Raw genomic sequence first — 18,528 nt, forward strand, 5'->3', positions numbered from 1 at the left:
AACGCACTGTGAGCAAAATGAATGAACTGGCGCTCTTGAAAAGGATTTATTTCACTGTGGTCCTGATTCTGTTCCAGCTAATCTCTGGGGCTGAGGCTCTACAATGTATCAAGCACGTGGCAGAACATTAGGCAGCCAGGTGTCTCCTAGGACCCAGCCACAGTCTGTCCATTGCGGTAGGTAGAGGTGACGGGGCGGGGAGATGATGCTGGTGGATTCCCAGGGAGAAATCTTCCTTGCTTTGTAATTTCTTGAGACTTCATTCAATTGGGGGGGGGGAGGGAAGAGAGGAGAAGGAACCAGCTCTTGGGGGGAAGGAAGAATAATTAGAGAAGAAATGAAATGCAGAACAGAATAAAAGCAAGAAATGAGTGACAAAATAATCTATTAAACCCAGGCCATTTGTGGCTACTTCTTAGAGATAAGCTTGTCCACAATTCTGCCGTCTGTGTCCATAATATTTGCAACCATTAATTAGATTAATATTTCTGAAAGTGGGATTTCCTAGACACCTGCATCAGAACCCTTCCAGGTACTTGTTAAAATTCAGACTCCCAGCCGCACCCTAGACCTAATGAATCTGAATCTCTGTAAGCACAGCATGGGAGTCTTCACTGTAGCAAGCTTCCTCTTGGATATTTTATCATTTGCCATCCCTCTCCTTGCTTCTCTGGAAACTGCTCCCCAGTTTCTGGAAACTGACCATCTTCCGCCCCCCCCCATCACTCTCCACGTAGTCTCTGTGACGAGCCATCTTACGCACTGTGGCCCTGATTTTTCCCTGGCTCTTTGGTCAGATGGCACTGCCTCACCCAAGCTGGGCCAAGCACAGTTGCTTTCCCAGGCCCCGCCCTCCTGGCTACGGCCAAGTGGTCCAGTGGTGGACAAATGGGCCAAGGTGGGGCAACCTATTCTTTCCACATTTGGAAGTAGATGGGACTGTATTATAACCCAAAAGACTCAGAGACTGTCTTTTATTCTTACACATGGGCAGGTACCACAGGAAGATCGCAAACTCAAGGAGACTGAGAGAGAGAAATAGACAAGAGACAGGGAAAGGTCCTGGTCCAATTGTTCTGAGTCATAGTCACTCTCCTGGCTGGATTTAGTGAATTACCTGAAAATTCTTACAATAAATTCCCCTTTGAGATGAAGTTAATCTGAGTTTCATTTCTATTTCTTATGTATCTAAAGGAATCCAAAAGACATCAGAGACAAGTCTGTATCAACACTGCCACTCCATCTGGGGTTTGGATGATGGGTCTTCAAAGGTAGGGAGCCCCTTTACCTGGGAGATGTTGGGCTGGAAGGTGCTGTGCAAAGTCCTTGTTTCCACATGTTCAGGGACTAGCCCCTGAGTCCTGAGGATATAAAGCGCAAGACGCTCATCTGGGGCCCCAAGGTGCTGGTGCAGGATTTTGTTGGCTTCTGGAATGGAAAGCAGCATTGAAACAGGGTGGGTATCTGGGAACAGTTCAGCCAGATTGCCTGAGGGGATTTCAGCATTTCCTCCCAGACTTTGCAACATGGTCAGGCAGTGCAAGTGTGCAAACTTCGACTTGAGAAGTTGTCATTGATAGAAACAGCTCCTAACCAAGGGCCTCACCCCAACCAGGCTCACACCCGACTTGTAGGCTGCCAACAGCAAAGGGACCAGACACATCAGAATGTGTGAGACAGCCCATGCTTATTTTGTGGCAGAGGTTCACAGCCAGACTCTGTTTCCCAGTCTCCCTTGTAGTTAGGCGTGGCCATGTGACCAGGCTACACTGGAGTGTAATGCAGGTGGAAGTGACATGTGTGCCACTTCTAGAACTGGCACGTAAAACCCTCTCGTGCAGAATCATATAGGTGCCTTTCTCTTCTGGATACAGAAGAGAACAGCAACCTTGATGCCTGAGCTGAAGAATGGCTGGGGCTGTAAGATGGGAGGGCCTCAGTCCACGAAGTACTGCTTAGAAGAGGGCCACCGACCTATAGAATACCTGCTTTGAATTTATGAGAAATAAACTTCTATTGTGTTAAGCCACTGACAATTTTAAGTTCAATTGTCTCAGCAGCTAGCATCGCTGTGGCATTTAAAACACAGCCCCCAAATTCTCCAACACTCCTTCCACTGAGGAGGGGTCTATATCGTCTCTTTGAGTCTGAAGACATATTCAACCATTAAAGAAAGGATGCTGTATGACTTTTGAGGCTAAGCATTAAAAGCCACATGGCTTCTGCTTGGTCCTCCTGGGGCGCTTGCCTTGGGGGATGCCATCCACCATGAAAAGAGCCTGGGGACCCAGAGATTGCCCTATTGGGAATGCCTGAATAGGTGCTCTGATCATCAGCCCCAGCTAAGCTCCTGGCCAAGAACCAATATCAACTGGACAACCACCTTGGTCGAGCCTTTGGATTGCAGCTCCAGCTGATACCAGCCAGCAACCAACTGCATGAGCAACTCAAGTGAGAACTGCCTGGTGAGCCCTTCCTGGATTCTTAACCCACAAAACTGTGAGCCAAATAAAATAGTTGTTTTCAGCTGCTAAGTTTTGGGGTAATTTGTTATGTAACAACAGTAACTGAAACAGCCCTTGTGATTAACACAGCTTTCGGGGGTTACTTCTTGATTGTTTGGGGGTACTCTTATCCACGAGGCCATGTTGCTTGCTAGTTTATTCCCCACCCCTTTTGCAAGTTCTCAAGTTGCAGCATCAACATTTCTTGGACGTCTAATTGTTCCTGATATTGACTAAGTCTTCTTCAAAAGGAAAGATGAAATATAGTTTCGTACGTCAAGAGTAAATAGTTGGGGATCCAGAAGCACTTTCACTCCTTTGTGTCTTTGCTCAGCTTTCTTTGGCTATCCCATGAACAGTGAAGGCCACTCCCACTACCACCCCCTCTGGGAAGCCCTCCTTCCCTACACAACACTGAATCATACCATGGCTCTTATTCTCTATTAAATTAAGCTTATTTTGGTCTTTACAATAAGCTGTTTATGTGTTAGGATAGAGAATGTTCTAAATTACTGCTTGGAAAAGAGCAAGACCCAAAGCTCGGACATGAACCAGATGTGAACTTAGCAGATTCTCTGAACCAACCCCAAGCATCCCTGAGCCTTCTCAGAGAAGGGTTGAAAGAATGATGGAATAAACTTGGAAGAGAAATTCTTACATTACCATCTGAGCACTTTGCATTACATGGAAATCAGTTAATTACTAGAACTTGGTGTTCAAAGCTTGAATGACTATGACCTAAAAAGGTCAAGTGAAAACTAAGACAGACAAGAAAATGTGTTCACTTTGACACTTGACATGACAGCAAACCTCTACTATAATGGGGCTTTTGTTAGACTGTCATGTGTGGAGTCCCCTGTGGTATAATTAGGGCACTGCTCTGCCGGAAACCCTCCCCAAAGCAAACCCAGCAATAGAAAGGGGTTGTTATACTTTGTAACCAGTTTGCAAAGTGCTTACCAAATTCATCCAAACTGTACTCTCGTCCTCCATATCTGATTCTACTTCCATCTTCAGAAAGGATGGGTGGTGGGAAACCTTTGAATCTGGCTACATTTTTCAGCAGCTGTGTTGGTCTCAACTGATCTCTCCAGGTATTTACTCCGGAACTGTGAATGACATCCCACACCCGAGTTACTGCAGGGCACACGGGTTCTTCTTGGATTCATCCACTACTTACAGGCAACCCATGTAACAAGGGAGCTGGGAATGTGCTCCACACTTTGGCTTTGCCTATAAATCTGTTTCAAAGACCTAAAATCCACAATTATTTTGGGCTCAGCCAATTGACCCTCTTTGACCCTCTTTTCCCCTCAGTTTCCTCCTCTGTAAAAGTGAGTTTGACTGAGATCACCATAATCATAATAGGCAAATTCATAAACTAGAAATGGTGAGCTGTCTCTCATTAGATACTGTACAAAAGCACTCAGGTAAAGCAGAGCATCACAAAATTGATTGATGGCAGGGTGGGGGAGGAGTCAAGGAATCCTTGTTTCCAAAGGCCAGGGAAGTCCTGCCATCAAACATTGCCTGCTCTTAGTCCCTGGCATCGAGGAGGTGGGGTTCAAAGAACAGGAGCAAGGGGACCAGTTCTCTGAGCACTGCTCCCTATACCATCCCCACGGAGCAATGCTCTACTCCAGGGGTGTTTTACACAGACTCCAGTGTGAATGGCGTCTCCTGGAGGTGGGTAATGGCATGGCCCTGATTCTCCCTAAAATAACCCTAACTTGAAAAACAGTATGTATTTGACTCAAAGGAGAAGTGGCTCTGTGAAGACAAGCACTGGGGTACAGAGCCAAAGCTTCCCCAGGTGTTAAAGTTAGATGGAGCACACTGTCTACATTTATGGCCAAAGCAACTTACACACAGTACTGTTCAGGTATGCCACAGTGGGACCCAAACCGGGAAAGGAATCGGTTTTCCAGATCAATGATTGTTTCTCCCACTTTTTCATCACGGGTAAAGGTGTCATAATCATAAACAGAAATCTTCAGATCTTTTTCTTGAGGTAGGTAGCAACTCAGTTCATACATTCTAAACAAACAAATGCAAGGTTAGACTCCTTGTGATCCCATGTGGTCCTCTCACAAACTCCAGGGCTCTGTGCAGAGAATCCCAGGCAGGCTGATTGCTGGAGGGGATGCCCTCACCAGGATAACCAGGTGGGGTCTTGTGGGTGGGGTTACTCTATAAGTAGTACATATTCCTAATAAGAATAAGAGATTATACACTTGCTCAGGAGAAGGTCATGGGCTTTAAACACCCAAGTTCAAATCGCAGTTCTGCTGCTTACTAGCTGGGACCCCAAGCCAATTACTTAACCCCTCTGTGCTCAGTTTTCTCAACTGTAAAATGGTGATAATAATACCTACCATAATGGTCAAGTGAAGAAATGTTTAGAAAACATTTGGCATGAGTGCATTGCTCAAAACCCAAGGGTTATAATGACTATTAATGATAATATTAACATTATCATCACATGTCTATTAACTGGGGCACACAGGCATCTCTGCCCAGCTGGGAGATTAGTAAGGCAAAAGCACCCCGATGTATAGCCCCTGAACTATGCCCTGCTCTGTTCCCTCGTCTGCCTGAACAGAGACCAGCACCCCATGGAACAACCTGACTCACCTCACAGGGGATGCGGGTACAGAGAGTGAGAGCGGAATTCACCAACACGGCTGATGTGCAGGGTGCCAAGAAGGTCCCCACTCTCCCCCCAGGCCCTCTGATCTACCACTGGTTCTTAAAGGCCTTTCTATAGCATCCATCTTAAAATGCAAATACTTCTGAGATAAACAATCAAACAGCACTTTCTGTAGTAGGTGAGTAATGTGGTGCAGGTTCTGAGAGCGAGAGAAACTGAACAGCATATGCTCAAGAAGGGCAGGGTTTGGTTCTGTTTTGCACCATCCACAGAGGTATGGGTGCCCCAGTAGGTGTTCAATAAATTTTGTTGGCAGAAAATTATGAGAGGCCTCTCCCATCTTTCCTCTCTCCCTGTGCCTTCTCTCCTTCTCCTTGCTCTCTGATGTGTGGACCAGTTCCTGCCCAAAGAGCCAGGAATGTTCATTAATCCGTACGAACAGAAGGGTGTGTGTCAATGGGGCTCTGGAGAAAAGCTTCCAGGATGTCTCCTAGATAAATCCCAGCGACTTCTCTACATCACTGCAGGGGCCTACAGGAGGCAGTAGCCACATGAGAAAAGGTGGTTGGATCATGACCACCCACGAAGCACTGCCCCCACACATGCCCCATAGCACCACAGTTCCAATACTGGGTTCCAAGGGACAGGCAATAGGTGTCCCTTGAGAAAAAGAATTCTTTGGTCAAATAAGGTTGAGAACCACTTCTTCTGGCATTCTTCTGAGCAAACTAAAGGCTCTGAGAAGTCCTGCAGTTATCTTTTTCAACCCAAGTGTCTTGGTTCGATGAAGAAATACAAATACTTTTTTTCTTGGAATACACCAATAAAGATTTTATGAAAGACACTAACATTATGTTGAATGTGAGCTGGCCAAGATGTGGTAGGAATATGCTGAATGATGGCTGAGGACAGGAATTTCGTCTCTTCCTGAATTCCTGTCCCAGAGTCCCTGAGAGTCTTGCTGAGAAGAAAGTCACCCCCGAGGACAGGCCAGAGACCACAGCCGTCTGAGGGTTTGCAGAGCCGGCGTCTCCTTGGCCCCACCTGGCTGGTTGGGAGGAAGTCTGCTCACTCGCCAGACAGGGATTGGCTGAGCAGAGCCTGACAGCATCACTTCCTCCTGGGGTGGCTCCGAGCAAGACTTTTCCTGCCACTTAATTAAGCCTGTGCTTGGCTCCTCTGAGACAAGCGATTCAGACAGGGTCGCCTTTCTCCCTTAAATGTTGGCTTCCTCCGCTTCCCTGTCTCCCTCTTAGGAGCCCTCCTTCCTGCCCTGCGTGCCTTTTCCTGTCTAGACCTCAGGGCTGGATCAGGGGAAGAAAAGGAAAACGATCATATTGCCGCGCCAGAGGATTACTTCCACTCCCTGGCCCCGGCACGTGGCCTTGGGGTGTGCAGCGCAGAGGGAGAGCGTGTGTGTGCCCGGGAGCCAAGTGAGCGTGACGTCCCTATGTGTGTGTGTAATGGCGTGTGGGGGGGGGGCAATGGTGTGTGTGAACCTGAGAGGCTGACTGAGAGACTTTGAGTGTGTGTGTGTGCGCGCGCATACACATGCACACAGGAGAGAGAGAAAGAATGCAGAAGGTCACAAACCAACAAACATCGGTAGGAAAGAAGAGAATGGGCAAAAAAACAAAGCTAGAAATTGACAGGCAGGCCACAGGTCAGACAGGAACGAAGTATTCTCCCACTTGGCAAGGTTCTTGGAAAAGAACACTGTTTTCACAAATGTTTTGTACAAAGAGCATTTTTCTGCAAGCGATGGCTTTGGCATGAATATGAAGCATTACCAAGGGTGTTGGGAAAATCTGGGGCTTGGAGTCAGGAACTTCCACCTAAATCTTGGCCCCATCAGATACTAGGTCTGTCGACAGAGCTCTGGGATGTTTCCCTCACCTGTAAAATGGGCCACTCATCCCTGCCCTGACATGGAGATGAAAGTCAGATGGTGGCAGCCACAAAGAGCACAGTGTGAACCTCGTACAAATGCTGCTGTGGTCGGACTCTGCCTCTTACTAGCTGGGCACTTTAGGCCCTGATTTTCTCTGTGCCATAGTTTCCTCTGTTGTAAAATGGGGGTAAATAGCACCTCAGAGCTGTGGGATTTTTGAGATGTTTTATATAAACAGCTCGGCATAGTGTCTGTACATAATAAAAGCGTAGCTAATAATAACTATTGTTAAATACGGACACAATTTATAACTGAAAAATGCTGGTCTTTTTAGAGGTGACTTGGATTTGTCTTACCCTTGAAAAGGTTCTGATGAGAGCAATGAAACAGCACAGAAATAAGTCTAAATTGGCAAAGATGAAGAAAATAATCCTATTTCAAGAATCTTAGGGAACTGAAGACAGAGGGGGCAGGACATTTTGACCCCATCACTTTCTGCCCACTCCTTAGTCTTGAAAATGGTCAATAATATGTATGTTCACTGGATCATAACGGTGGAATTCAAATGTCCCAGAAAACAGAGCCCAAACTGGATTCAGGGAGTGAGAACCACATTGTCACAACAGGCCTACCCTTCCTACCCTGCCTACCCTTCTTGTCTAGAATCCAGAGACAGATTGGCCTCCTGGGCCTTGAGCCACCCCTGCCCCTGCCACCCTTGCCCCCAGGTCTCAGAGCAAATCTCTCTCAGAGGAACCCCTCTCATGACTTCTTTTATTTTCTTCATGGCACTTTTCACTCCAGTGAAATTCTTTTACTCATGCACTTTCATAGTTATTACCTGCCCCAAAGACTAGAATATTTATCCAGTTCATGGTCCCAGTTTCTGAGCCTAGAACAGAGCCTGGAACATATCGCATTCCTAATTTGCAGGCCATGAAGAAATGAAGGACAGAAATACGTTTAGATGTGTAACTTACCTGCCAAAAACTGGGTTGAGAGTGTTGGGTACATAGTGGTCTCGATCTTCAATTACTTTTTTGCCCAGTGTTATTTTTATATATGGGTCACACTGCGAGAACGAAACAGATGGTATGTTATGTCACCATGGGGTGCAAGTTTAAGTCACTTTCTGGGACAGACTCAGGTGAGCCTCCACAGCCACTCCCAGACTGATGAAAAGGTGGCTGTTGTGGGTGGCCCCGCGTGCCTCAGACAAGGTCTGAACACTGTTTCTGTCCTGGTGGCACACAGCCAGCCTTTAGCAGTGTGGGGAGAGGTGGTGGCAGGGAGGAGTGACGGAGCAAACCTACTCCAAGGCCACATTTGTAAAATGAGAAGAATGAACCAGACATCCAAGCCCTTCAAGCTCTTAGATAAAGGCCCATTGGGACAATCCTCTACTGAATACATTGTTTTGATAGAGTATCTTTCCCCTAATGAGATAACAGGCGCCCCAAAAGAAAGAATATGACAATTACTGCAGTTGATGACTGTAATTATCTTGCTACAGGAGAAGGCCCCACACCCAAACTCTTACCAGGCCATTATTGTCCTGGGGCTGGAGCTCTAAGCCTCGAACAATGTAAATCCGCACCGTGCATTCCTGTGGGACGCTGTCAGGTAATTCCCGAAACTGCCGGGGAGGGGGTGGCACGCTGGGGTCATCCGGCAGGGGGTAGATTCTAAAAGAGCCCTAGAGAGAGACACAGGTGTACCCACAGGCCCTGGGTGGCCTGCGCAGAGGGCTCCTGGGCAGTGCCCTCCTCCCCCAGGACATTCCAGGACACAACAGGGGTTGTGTGATTGGGTGAGGAAGGGCTGCCTTTTGTGAAAAAGACAACATGTATTGTACTTTGCATATTTCTAGTAGAGAAAGTAAAATAATGATAAAGTAATCATTTAACAGATTAAAGGGGAGAAGAAAGGGCAGGGTAGAAGCAGGGAGACTTGGCAAAAGATGGAGGTGGCTTGGACCAGTGTGATGGCAAAGGTGGCAAGGAGTGATATTCTGTACCTATTTGGAAGAAGAAATAAAGGGATTATTATTATTATATATATATTTAAATATATCTTTATTGATTTCAGAGAGAGGAAAGGAGAAGGGGAGAGAGACAGATAGAAGCATAAAGGGATTATTTTTAAAAAACCCACAAGTACTAGCGTGATTTCCCTTTTCTTGAGTCACCCCATAAATCGTCTCCTACTCCAAGGCAAACTCCTATCCATTCCTCAGGGCTCAGATGAAAGGTGTCACCTCTTCCAGGAAACCTCCCTGACTGCCCTGGGTTGGGTGTGTCTCCTGCATGCTCTCCTCTAACTGTGCACTCACCCCCATCTCACCGACTCCTGTGCTGTAACTGTCTATTTACTGTCTACATCCTTCACTAGACTGTGAGCTTCCTGAGGGTGGGAATTATGTCTTGTTCATCACTCGATTTCTAGGACCTAACATAGGGCTGGGTGTGTAGTAATGACACAAAGAATGTTTTTTGAAGGAGTGAGCCATCAGGCCCACTTGAGAGGCCATATATTTTATCCTGAAACCAGCTTAAGTACAATAGAAAACACTACAGTTGGATTCAGAACAAGTGGGTCTTAGTTTCAGCTACATTCACTCGGTAAAGCACCATGAAGCAAGCACCTAATATGTGCCACGTACTGAGGACCCAAAATTAAACTCAAGGAACCTAGTTTGGCTCAGGGATGTTATATAGGTTTGACTCTCATGCCATCTTTGATTGCTCGGTGGGACGCTGTAATGAGGATTTTGAGACCGCATGTAGGGTTTAGTGCTCTGATCGATTGGCAAATGTCTGCTATTGGAAAGGATTGGGCAGCAACAGCACAGCTGCCATGGATTTGCCAGCAGTAGCTGGAGAGAGGAGCAGTCGTGAAAACAGATACTTACAATGTGAACGGTGCTTTAATAGGGGCAGGAACCCAGACCTGTGGGAGCCTGGAGCAGGAGTGAGTCACTCTGCCAGAAGCAATCAGGGAACGCTCCACAAAGAACGTGACATTTGAGCTGGCTTAAAAGAACGACTAGGAGTTTGTCAGACCACAAAGGGGGAAGGAAGGGCATCCAGGGAAGAAGAGGCTGTGCCAAGGCCCTGAGCTGTAAAAGGACAAGGTACAAGGTATGCTTGGGGCTTGGGAGAGGTCCTCCTGAGCAGGACTGTGGCAGAGGAGACAAGCAGCTAAGTAGCTTATGAAATGCTGGCTCCGCCATAGGAAGGAGTTGAGACTTGATCCAGTGAAAAATCAAGTTGATGTCTTTAAGCAATCAAGAAACATGATCAGATTTGGTCGCATGGGGGTATGGACTGGAGTGGAACAGGAGAGGTGGCAAGGACAATCAGTTGGGAAGTTGCCACACTGGTCCTGCTAAAAGCCTGGGAAGGGCAGTGGGCATGGGGAGGGAGCACTAGATCTTGGAGAGGCTGAATCTATAGGAGTCGAGGCTGCTTGGCATGAGCAGGGAGGAAGAAAGCTCTGAGTGGCTTTGAGGGCTCTGCGCTTTACTCCCATTTGCCCTTTCCCTAGTTAGCACCTTCCAGCATCTTTCAGATGTCAGAGGGTGTGACCCTGCCCTAGAGGCTGGCTGTCCTTTATCCTAGGCCTATAAAGAAAGTAAAGGTGGGTTTTAAACAGGGCAAACACACATTTTACTAACCTTAAACTCTCCTACCACAGAAGGGTCTTCATTTTCATCTGATTTGCCTCGATACAGCTTGAAAGTATTTGAGAAGTCTGTCAGGCCCTCGAATTCTGCTACATCCTCTAGTTCACAATCATATATCTGAAAACCATCAACACATCCTTCATTTTTCATTAAAATACAGGTGGAGTCTCAAAATAAAAAATAAAAAGGCTGCAAATACCAAATGGGCATGAGGGTGACGATGGAGCAACAGGAAGTCTCATAATCCTGGCAGGAGTGTAGAAAGACACAGCCACTCTGGGAAACGTCTGCCAGGTTCTAATGGAGTTAAACAGCCACCTATACTATGATGCAGAAGTTGCAATCCTCAGTACTTATCCAAGAGAGATGAAAACAAGTCCACATAGTGCAAGAATGTCCACAGCAGCGTCACCATCAGGAGAATGGGTAAACATACAAGGGTGGCCATCCATACAAGGGTGAAAAGGGACAGACTGCTATACACACAACAGCATGATGGATCCCACAGCTACTGGGTTGGGCTGAAGACGCCAGACACACACAAAATACATACTATGTGAGTCCATTTATGTGAAGTATAAAACAGGCAAAACCAACCTGTTGTCTCTGGGAGGGATAAAAGGCTGTGGGGAATTGACTCGAAAGGGGTACAAAGGAGTTTTCCACAGTGATGGAAATGTTCTTTGCCTTGGTTTGGTGGTGGTTTACATAAGAGTACAAAGTGATCAAAACTCACTGAGTGGATTACTTTATGTACGTAAATTATACCTCAATAGAAAAACTAGAAGAGGCGGGGAATGAGAAGAAAGGATGAAAAGGAGAGAAGGGAAGAGGGAGGGAGGGCGGATGGGCCATGGGGCTGATCCACCAGACCAGTGCGACCGTTTTTCTAAAGTAGTGGTTCTTTATATGTTGGTGTTTCTTAAGCTGCATTGAGCCGTTACAGTAAGATAAAAGGGTGTGGGTTTGTCCACTTTGATGGGGAAATACATGTCAATGGCTAGCTAGTTCTCATTTTATAGTTTCTCCTATGCATTGTTCTAAAAACTTTAGCATTTGCTTCTATTTGAGTATATTACAGTCTGAAAAACTGAATGAAGAATTGGAAAACCCAAACCAATAACAGAAAGATCATAGAGAGTCAGACCAGCCTAGCTCAAGAGCTTATCTTCCTCCTGGACACACGTGCCCATGGTTGACTGTATGCTGCATACATGTAATAGAATCAACTTATTGGCTGATGAAACTGATGACTGTTTGGAGGGCTGAATGAAGCATGTTGACATTTCCTGCTGTTTGGCAAGAGCACTATGATATTTAGGTCTCTCTGGGTCAAAATGGACAATTGTTGGCCTAATTAGTGTGGTGTTGGCCCATTCCCAACCCTCTGCCAGATGCCCCAAAGTGACAGTCATGTAAATATAGATTGACAGTTGTCCTCAAGCCCCTGGAATATTGGTAAAAGCCAAAACCCATTGCAAGAGTGTTCAACAGGAGGCCATAGGTGTTCCTGGCCCCTCCCCATCAGTGCCCACTATTGGACCTTTCAGCCTTCTGCTTAGCTCTGCTTATAGCCAGGTTTAGTGAATGTTGCTCCCCACCCACAGCAGCACAGGCCCGGGTACCTTGAGTTTGGAATAGCCTTTCTGAATATATTGTCCACATTTTTCATGTTCCCCTGTGGAAGCATAAAATTTACTCCACCAGTCAACGATTTCTTCCTCCTTAAGAAAGACAACATCAAGATGGAAAAATCTTTAGTGATGACCTAGGTTTCCAATCAATGCAGGGAAACCTTATGTAGTAGGTAAGAGGAACATGAACCTGGAATAGGCAAGATTACGAGTTTTGTTTACATGAACAATGACTAAAGCATTCACCATTTTTCTTAGAAGCTGGAGATGAAATGATCCTTAGCCAATAAAATGTGGCTTTACTGCCCACAGCTGTACTAGATGATATTCTTACATCCTACAGATACAATCAATTCATTTGTCTGTTTTGACTTCTTTATCCTGTTGACTTGATGGTTACATATACAGATAACAGATAAAATAAAGCTTCCAATATACATTTCCTACTATCCCTTTTAGCTGGCAATGCCATGTAAAACAAAGCTCACTAAGCTAAGAGTTGGAAAAACTGGTTCTAATTCAAGTTCCATCCTTTTACATCATAAGCCATATCCTTAGGTAATAAGCCAATACCGGCTTGAAATAATTATTTAATGTCTCTGAGCATCAGTTTCTTCATCCACTGAATGGGATAACACCACCATCTGCCTCCACCTACCTCAGAGGCTTGTTTTGGAAATAAAATAAGAGCATTGAGAGAGAGCTTTGCAAGCGATAAAATGTGAAAAAAAAGTAGGAAGGTGTTATGGTTCATTGAGACCAGGGGCTCCCTGACTATCCTTGGAGATTCTGGCTCAATCAAGGGTGAGACCTGGGCACCCTAAGCTCCCCAGCGATTCCAACGTGCAGCCAGTGTTGAGAACCTATGGTTTAGCTGGGTGGTTCTTAATTGGGCAGAAGAGAGAGCATATCAAAGTCACTCATGGAACATTTTCAAACTGCCAAAGGCTACAGTTTATAGAAGCTGCTATAATTTCCACTCAGGTTTATAATGAGAACAGATCCTCATCAGGCCCACCAATTGCTTATGTTAATCTACTTGGGAAAGAGTGATCATGCCCGAAATACAGTGTCACCTGCAGCATAGTTTCCTATTCAGTCTAGGGGGAAGGAAGAGGGACACTCAAGAAAAGCTATTTCTTATCCATGTGCAGTACATTTACACACACACACACACACACACACACACCCCTGATGCTGGATTTCAAAAAATGTTCTTTATATATCAGCCATAAGCAGAATATACAGTGTGTACAATAGTTACCTTTTCTGTCAGCTGCTCATCACACGTACGGGCAGGAAGAGGGCAAACCATACAACAGGTCCCACAGATATGGAGACCCCATGAGTATTGGGTTGAAAGAGAAAGAGAGGAGAAATTACTTCTCATGCATGCTTTATACTGTCAACATTTTGATAGATCATTTAAATTATTCAAGATAATCTCATAATTAAACAGACCTTACTGGTTTCTTATCTGAAAATGTGCAAAAGGGTTACAAACAGTGTTAAAATGAAAGGCTCAAAGGGAGCCACCCTCGTCCCGTTTTTATAGGAGTTAGAGGATCTCGCTGTCACCAGCACAGTGGTCACACAAGAGGGGCCCTGCAGCTGCTCAGCTCCCTGTCCCAAACCTCCCATTCCATATAGCCCCTAAGTATGCCCCCAACCTTTGAACATTCCTGTCACAAGGTGTTCATGTCTAGCAGTCCCGCAATGTCATCCTGTAGGTACCTTTTCCCCCTTGCCTACGTTATAACACCAAATACATTGCTATCCATCGAAACTGCTCTAAGACATCAAGTTTCTCACTGGCCCAATCCCTCCATTAGAGTTTCTGCGTGGAGAATCCAACACTGATCTCAGTGCACACGCAGAAGATAAGACAATGAGGAGCTAGGATGATGGGGTTCACATTTTCTCTTGGCACCTGCTGGAACATTAGTCAAGCTCGCCCTTGGGGGCAGTTTGAAGGATTGCTATCCAGACCCACCCTCTGAAATCCTCACTTCAAGTTCATTTCTAATGTGAGGAGAAAACAACCCCTCCCAACGGGCACCCCCTGCAGCTGCTGTGTGGGGTGGCCACGGGGTTTCTGTTAGTGTCCTGTAGTATTTTCCAGATCGACTTTTGTTCAGCACACAGAATTGCCAAGAGAGGCAGATAGATGTAACACTCTATTAGATTCAAACCAAAGCGGGATTAAAGGTTAAATTGTCACAGCTGGAGATTTTGGAGAGAGAGATTTTATGCCAAAAGTGCTGTCACTTTCTGAATGGTTCCCGAATTCAGATTTTTAGAGTCTGTTCATTCACTTCTATTTTCAGCTACTCAAAATCATTTCAAAGAAGAGAGCAGTTCATGATGGAAAAGGTATTGTTCAAAACAAACTGCTGATTTTAAAATTTAGGATTAACGTGAGAGGATTTATTCATGCCGCTTGCTCATCAGTTCATATGGAAAAGGAACTAAAGTCAATAACTTGCTTTATCATAGCCAAAGGCACAGAAATTCTCCCCTTTGGCTTAGAACAATCTCATTGGTTTAAAGGTTGCCTTTCACTCCAAAATCTACTAATAGAAAGAATCCAAAAGGAGAATTTAAGTTTTTAGACGGAGGTCCCCCGGCCCCAGGCAGCCTCATGCATTTCTTATCATGCATACATACATGCACTGTCGTTGGAGAAACCATTTTGCTGAGTGCTGTTGACATACTGCTTAAGCACTGGAATTGGAAGGCAGTTGTTGAAATGGCCATGTAGGAATGCCCATGTCATCTGGCTAGCACTTATCAATTTGCCCCAAAGACTTATTTCTCACTTTTCTTGTGACAGTGCCGAGTCCATTCGTTAAGAGCATCCACCGTCAATCACAGGGTGTGGGTTTCTATGAGGGGGAGACTGTCACCCAGAGCCAGTCTCCAGCTCCCATCAACGGCACAGTTAGTTTTGACCCACTCCCTCAATTGACCCATATAAAAGGCTTGAATTGAGTTAGTGGTAGTAGATGTACATTACACACACATTGTATGTACATGTAACTCATGCATATCATACATACATGTCTATTACATGTATGCATGTTATAAGGCTACATGCATGTCATATAGGACATCAGCAAGCTTGTTAATTGGCTTTTCTCAAGTTCGGCTTTACTCACTTGACTTTGCATAGATATGAACTGTCTTTCTTCCCTGATGAACTGGTGGAAACAGTTTTTTAGATTCCAACCAGTCTTTCTTATCAACACAGTGCACTTCAACTGGTGTTAGAAAAGCAAGCTGATCAAAGTCATTTATAGTACAGTGGGACACTACCCACTGATGACTGCTACTACCATCCCAGTCCTGCTAGGTTGTCATTTGAATGCCATGGTGTAACCCTAGCTGGTCTTGCTCAGTGGTTAGAGCAGCAGCCCGCAGCCCGAAGGGTCCCAGGTTCGATTCCAGCCAAAGGCACATACCTCCATTGCAGGCTCAATCCCCAGCCCCGGGGGAGACCCAAGTGGAAGGCAACCAATCGATGTGTCCCTCTCATACTGATGTCTCTCTCTCTCTCTCTCCCCCTTCCACTCTCTCTGGAAAGCAATGGAAAAATTATCCTTGGGTGAGTATTAAATAAATAAATAAATGCTATGATGTAAACCGAGCTTTCACAGTGTGTTGCTATAGTAACCTAGTCATCTGTTAACTATTTTTAAGAAACAAATGAGAATAGCAGCGCAGATTGGCTTTATTCTTCTTCTGACCCCCCCATCCCCGTATCTAGGCCTACTGAATACACAGCAGGCAAGAGTAAGACCTGACTGACAACGGGAAGTAAAAAAGCTGGAGGCAGGTTATGGAGCAGCATCTTAAACTGTCTTTTTCCAGAGTGTTGTGAAAATGAACATAAAGGATCTTAGGTGTATCATACTTAACTTCTCCCCAGGCTACTACTGTTTTATTGGGAATATTGGGGGTAATTTACAAAGTGAACACAGAGTCTGTAAGTTCGATATTGTCATTTGTGACCATGGAGGATTCTCCGGGAATAGAAGCTAACACACTGCTACACAGTGCTGGCTGTGGAGACCACATTTAACACGGTCCAATTGTTGGTGAGTTTAATGTGGTGGGAAGGAAGTGGGCTTTTTTTTAAGGCACTGTTTATGGACATAACACATTAAAATGCAATCATGTGCATTTTTTGGCCAGTTTGCACATTAAAACCTGCTGTGCAAGTCCATCATAAATGCCAACAGAAACAGGGAGATGTTTGATGTTTTCTTTTTTCTGGGCTGAGATACTCCCCCCCTTCCTTCTTATACAATTGACTGGAATGGTTTTAAAATGGGGTCCTGAGTGAGCATTTCCACCAATTTCTTCACTTCAAAACCACAGTGAATAGAAAAATCAGGGATATCCCATACACTGACAAATAGGGTCATTAAAAACCCATGACCCTTCTGCTTCACATAGGGAAAAAACCAGTGTGCTCCATGCATCCATCTTCCGAATGTGATAATGCTATAAATTCGCTCTTGAAATTTCTTTTGCTAGCAAGTGGTATCCCTCAGATTGCCCACACCAATGGTTCTCAGACCTGCCTGCAAATTAAAATCACTTGGGGAGATTTTAAAATATACTGATGTCTAGGTTCCTCTTGGAGGGTGGGGACCTGGCCTGGGGATTATTTTAAATATCTGGGGTGACTGAGGGTACAGAACATTAGTCCATGCAGCATCATTATAACTTTTGATGAGTGCAATATTCAAATCTTTACCTTGGGATATTGGTTTATTATTATTTTAATTGCATCGAAAGCTTGTTTGACTAAGTTCACCCAATGCTTAGACACCTGGAAGATAAAACTGACATTATCTGACAATCAGTCTGAAGCCTACCTTCGAAGCCAGTAAAGGTTTGGTGTCTTCTATTTCGATAATGATGTCCCGGGAGGGTGGGGTAGACATAAAGGAGGCTGCAAGATAATTTCATAATCTAAGATGCTTATAAAAAATACAGTGGTGAACATTCTACTCCAAGTTCAAGTTTAACAGCCACAGAGTGGATGGTAGAGTTTACTCTGGGATGAGACTACTGAGTGGAGAGGACCACACATGAATGTAGGAAATAACCCAACAATTCATCACTTTTCCCAAAATATGATCGGATTTTAGACATTTTTATTTTGCCTTGGACAGTTATCCCAGTGCCTATACATAGAAAGTGCTCTAAAAATAACTGTCAATACATGTCTTTAGAAGATACAGAAGTGGTAGGGAGGACTGGGGGAAACCTATATCTAAAGGAGCCCCCTTATCGTGGAATCTGTTCTCAGACACAGAAAAGTAATGCAGGGTGAATAGTTGCACATTTCCATGGCTCAGCCAGCCGTGGGTGTCGTAGTGCGTGCAGAGGGAAAAGGCACATGTCCTGACTTTACGTAATTTCCAGAATATTTGTGGCTCTGGATTTTGGGGTTAGAGCAAGGGCTCAGGAGCAGCCCCCGGGCTCACTAGGTTTGGTTCAGCTAAAGGAGTGTCAAAGCCTCAGTCTAGGGTGAGGGTGAAGGTAAGAGGTATGTTCACCCTTTATGGAAGAAGCATCAAGCAGTAAGATATCAACAGGAGACCAAACCCAGACAGAAGAAACTCTGCCAAGCCAAAAGAACTTTCTGTATAACCCACCCAGGCAACTGACATACAGGACATAAAGGAGTGGAGGAAACACATGTTTTCTAGGTACCTACCATGTGCCTGACAGTGGCTGAGCTCTTTACACGTATCATCTCATTTAATCCCTCAATAATAGTGTAAACTATGTACCATTATCCCCATTATAAAGATTTAAAAAACAAACTGAAGTTAAGAGAAAGCAAGTCACTCGCTTCAGGTTAGGTAATTAGTAGAAAGTGGAAATAAGGAATCTAGGTCTGTCTGACCACAAAGCTTGTGTTTTAACTGTCACACCAGAGCCCAGAACAGAGTAAATACTCAATAAATGTCAGAGAAATGATCAGGGCAACACTGGGGTGGCAAGGCAGACTGACACTGAGCATCTGTGATATATCAGTTGCTATGCTAGGTCCTTGTGTATCCATGTGGTACCTCCAGATCTATCAGCAGTCTCTATGCTTCCAAGATCATGCCCCACAATCCTGGACAACTGCAACACAGAACGTG

At 45.1% G+C, this 18,528-nt stretch overlaps 1 protein-coding gene across 1 annotated transcript in view; it reads right to left on the minus strand.

Annotated features, from left to right (window-relative positions):
• MYOF (myoferlin) overlaps nucleotides 1-18,528 on the minus strand; it is a 126,065-nt gene that overhangs the window by 10,412 nt on the left and 97,125 nt on the right. The window contains exons 38-47 of the mRNA XM_087824454.1: nucleotides 17,248-17,324; nucleotides 15,032-15,088; nucleotides 13,629-13,640; nucleotides 12,356-12,454; nucleotides 10,722-10,847; nucleotides 8,586-8,741; nucleotides 8,026-8,117; nucleotides 4,371-4,541; nucleotides 3,465-3,613; nucleotides 1,289-1,428 (exon numbers count right to left, since the gene is read on the minus strand). Coding sequence (XP_087680580.1) covers nucleotides 1,289-1,428; nucleotides 3,465-3,613; nucleotides 4,371-4,541; nucleotides 8,026-8,117; nucleotides 8,586-8,741; nucleotides 10,722-10,847; nucleotides 12,356-12,454; nucleotides 13,629-13,640; nucleotides 15,032-15,088; nucleotides 17,248-17,324 — 1,079 coding nt within the window. The remainder of the gene's footprint in view (nucleotides 1-1,288; nucleotides 1,429-3,464; nucleotides 3,614-4,370; nucleotides 4,542-8,025; nucleotides 8,118-8,585; nucleotides 8,742-10,721; nucleotides 10,848-12,355; nucleotides 12,455-13,628; nucleotides 13,641-15,031; nucleotides 15,089-17,247; nucleotides 17,325-18,528) is intronic.

This window comes from Miniopterus natalensis, chromosome 14 (assembly GCF_054644295.1).
Source record: "Miniopterus natalensis isolate mMinNat1 chromosome 14, mMinNat1.hap1, whole genome shotgun sequence".
NCBI lineage: Eukaryota > Metazoa > Chordata > Mammalia > Chiroptera > Miniopteridae > Miniopterus > Miniopterus natalensis.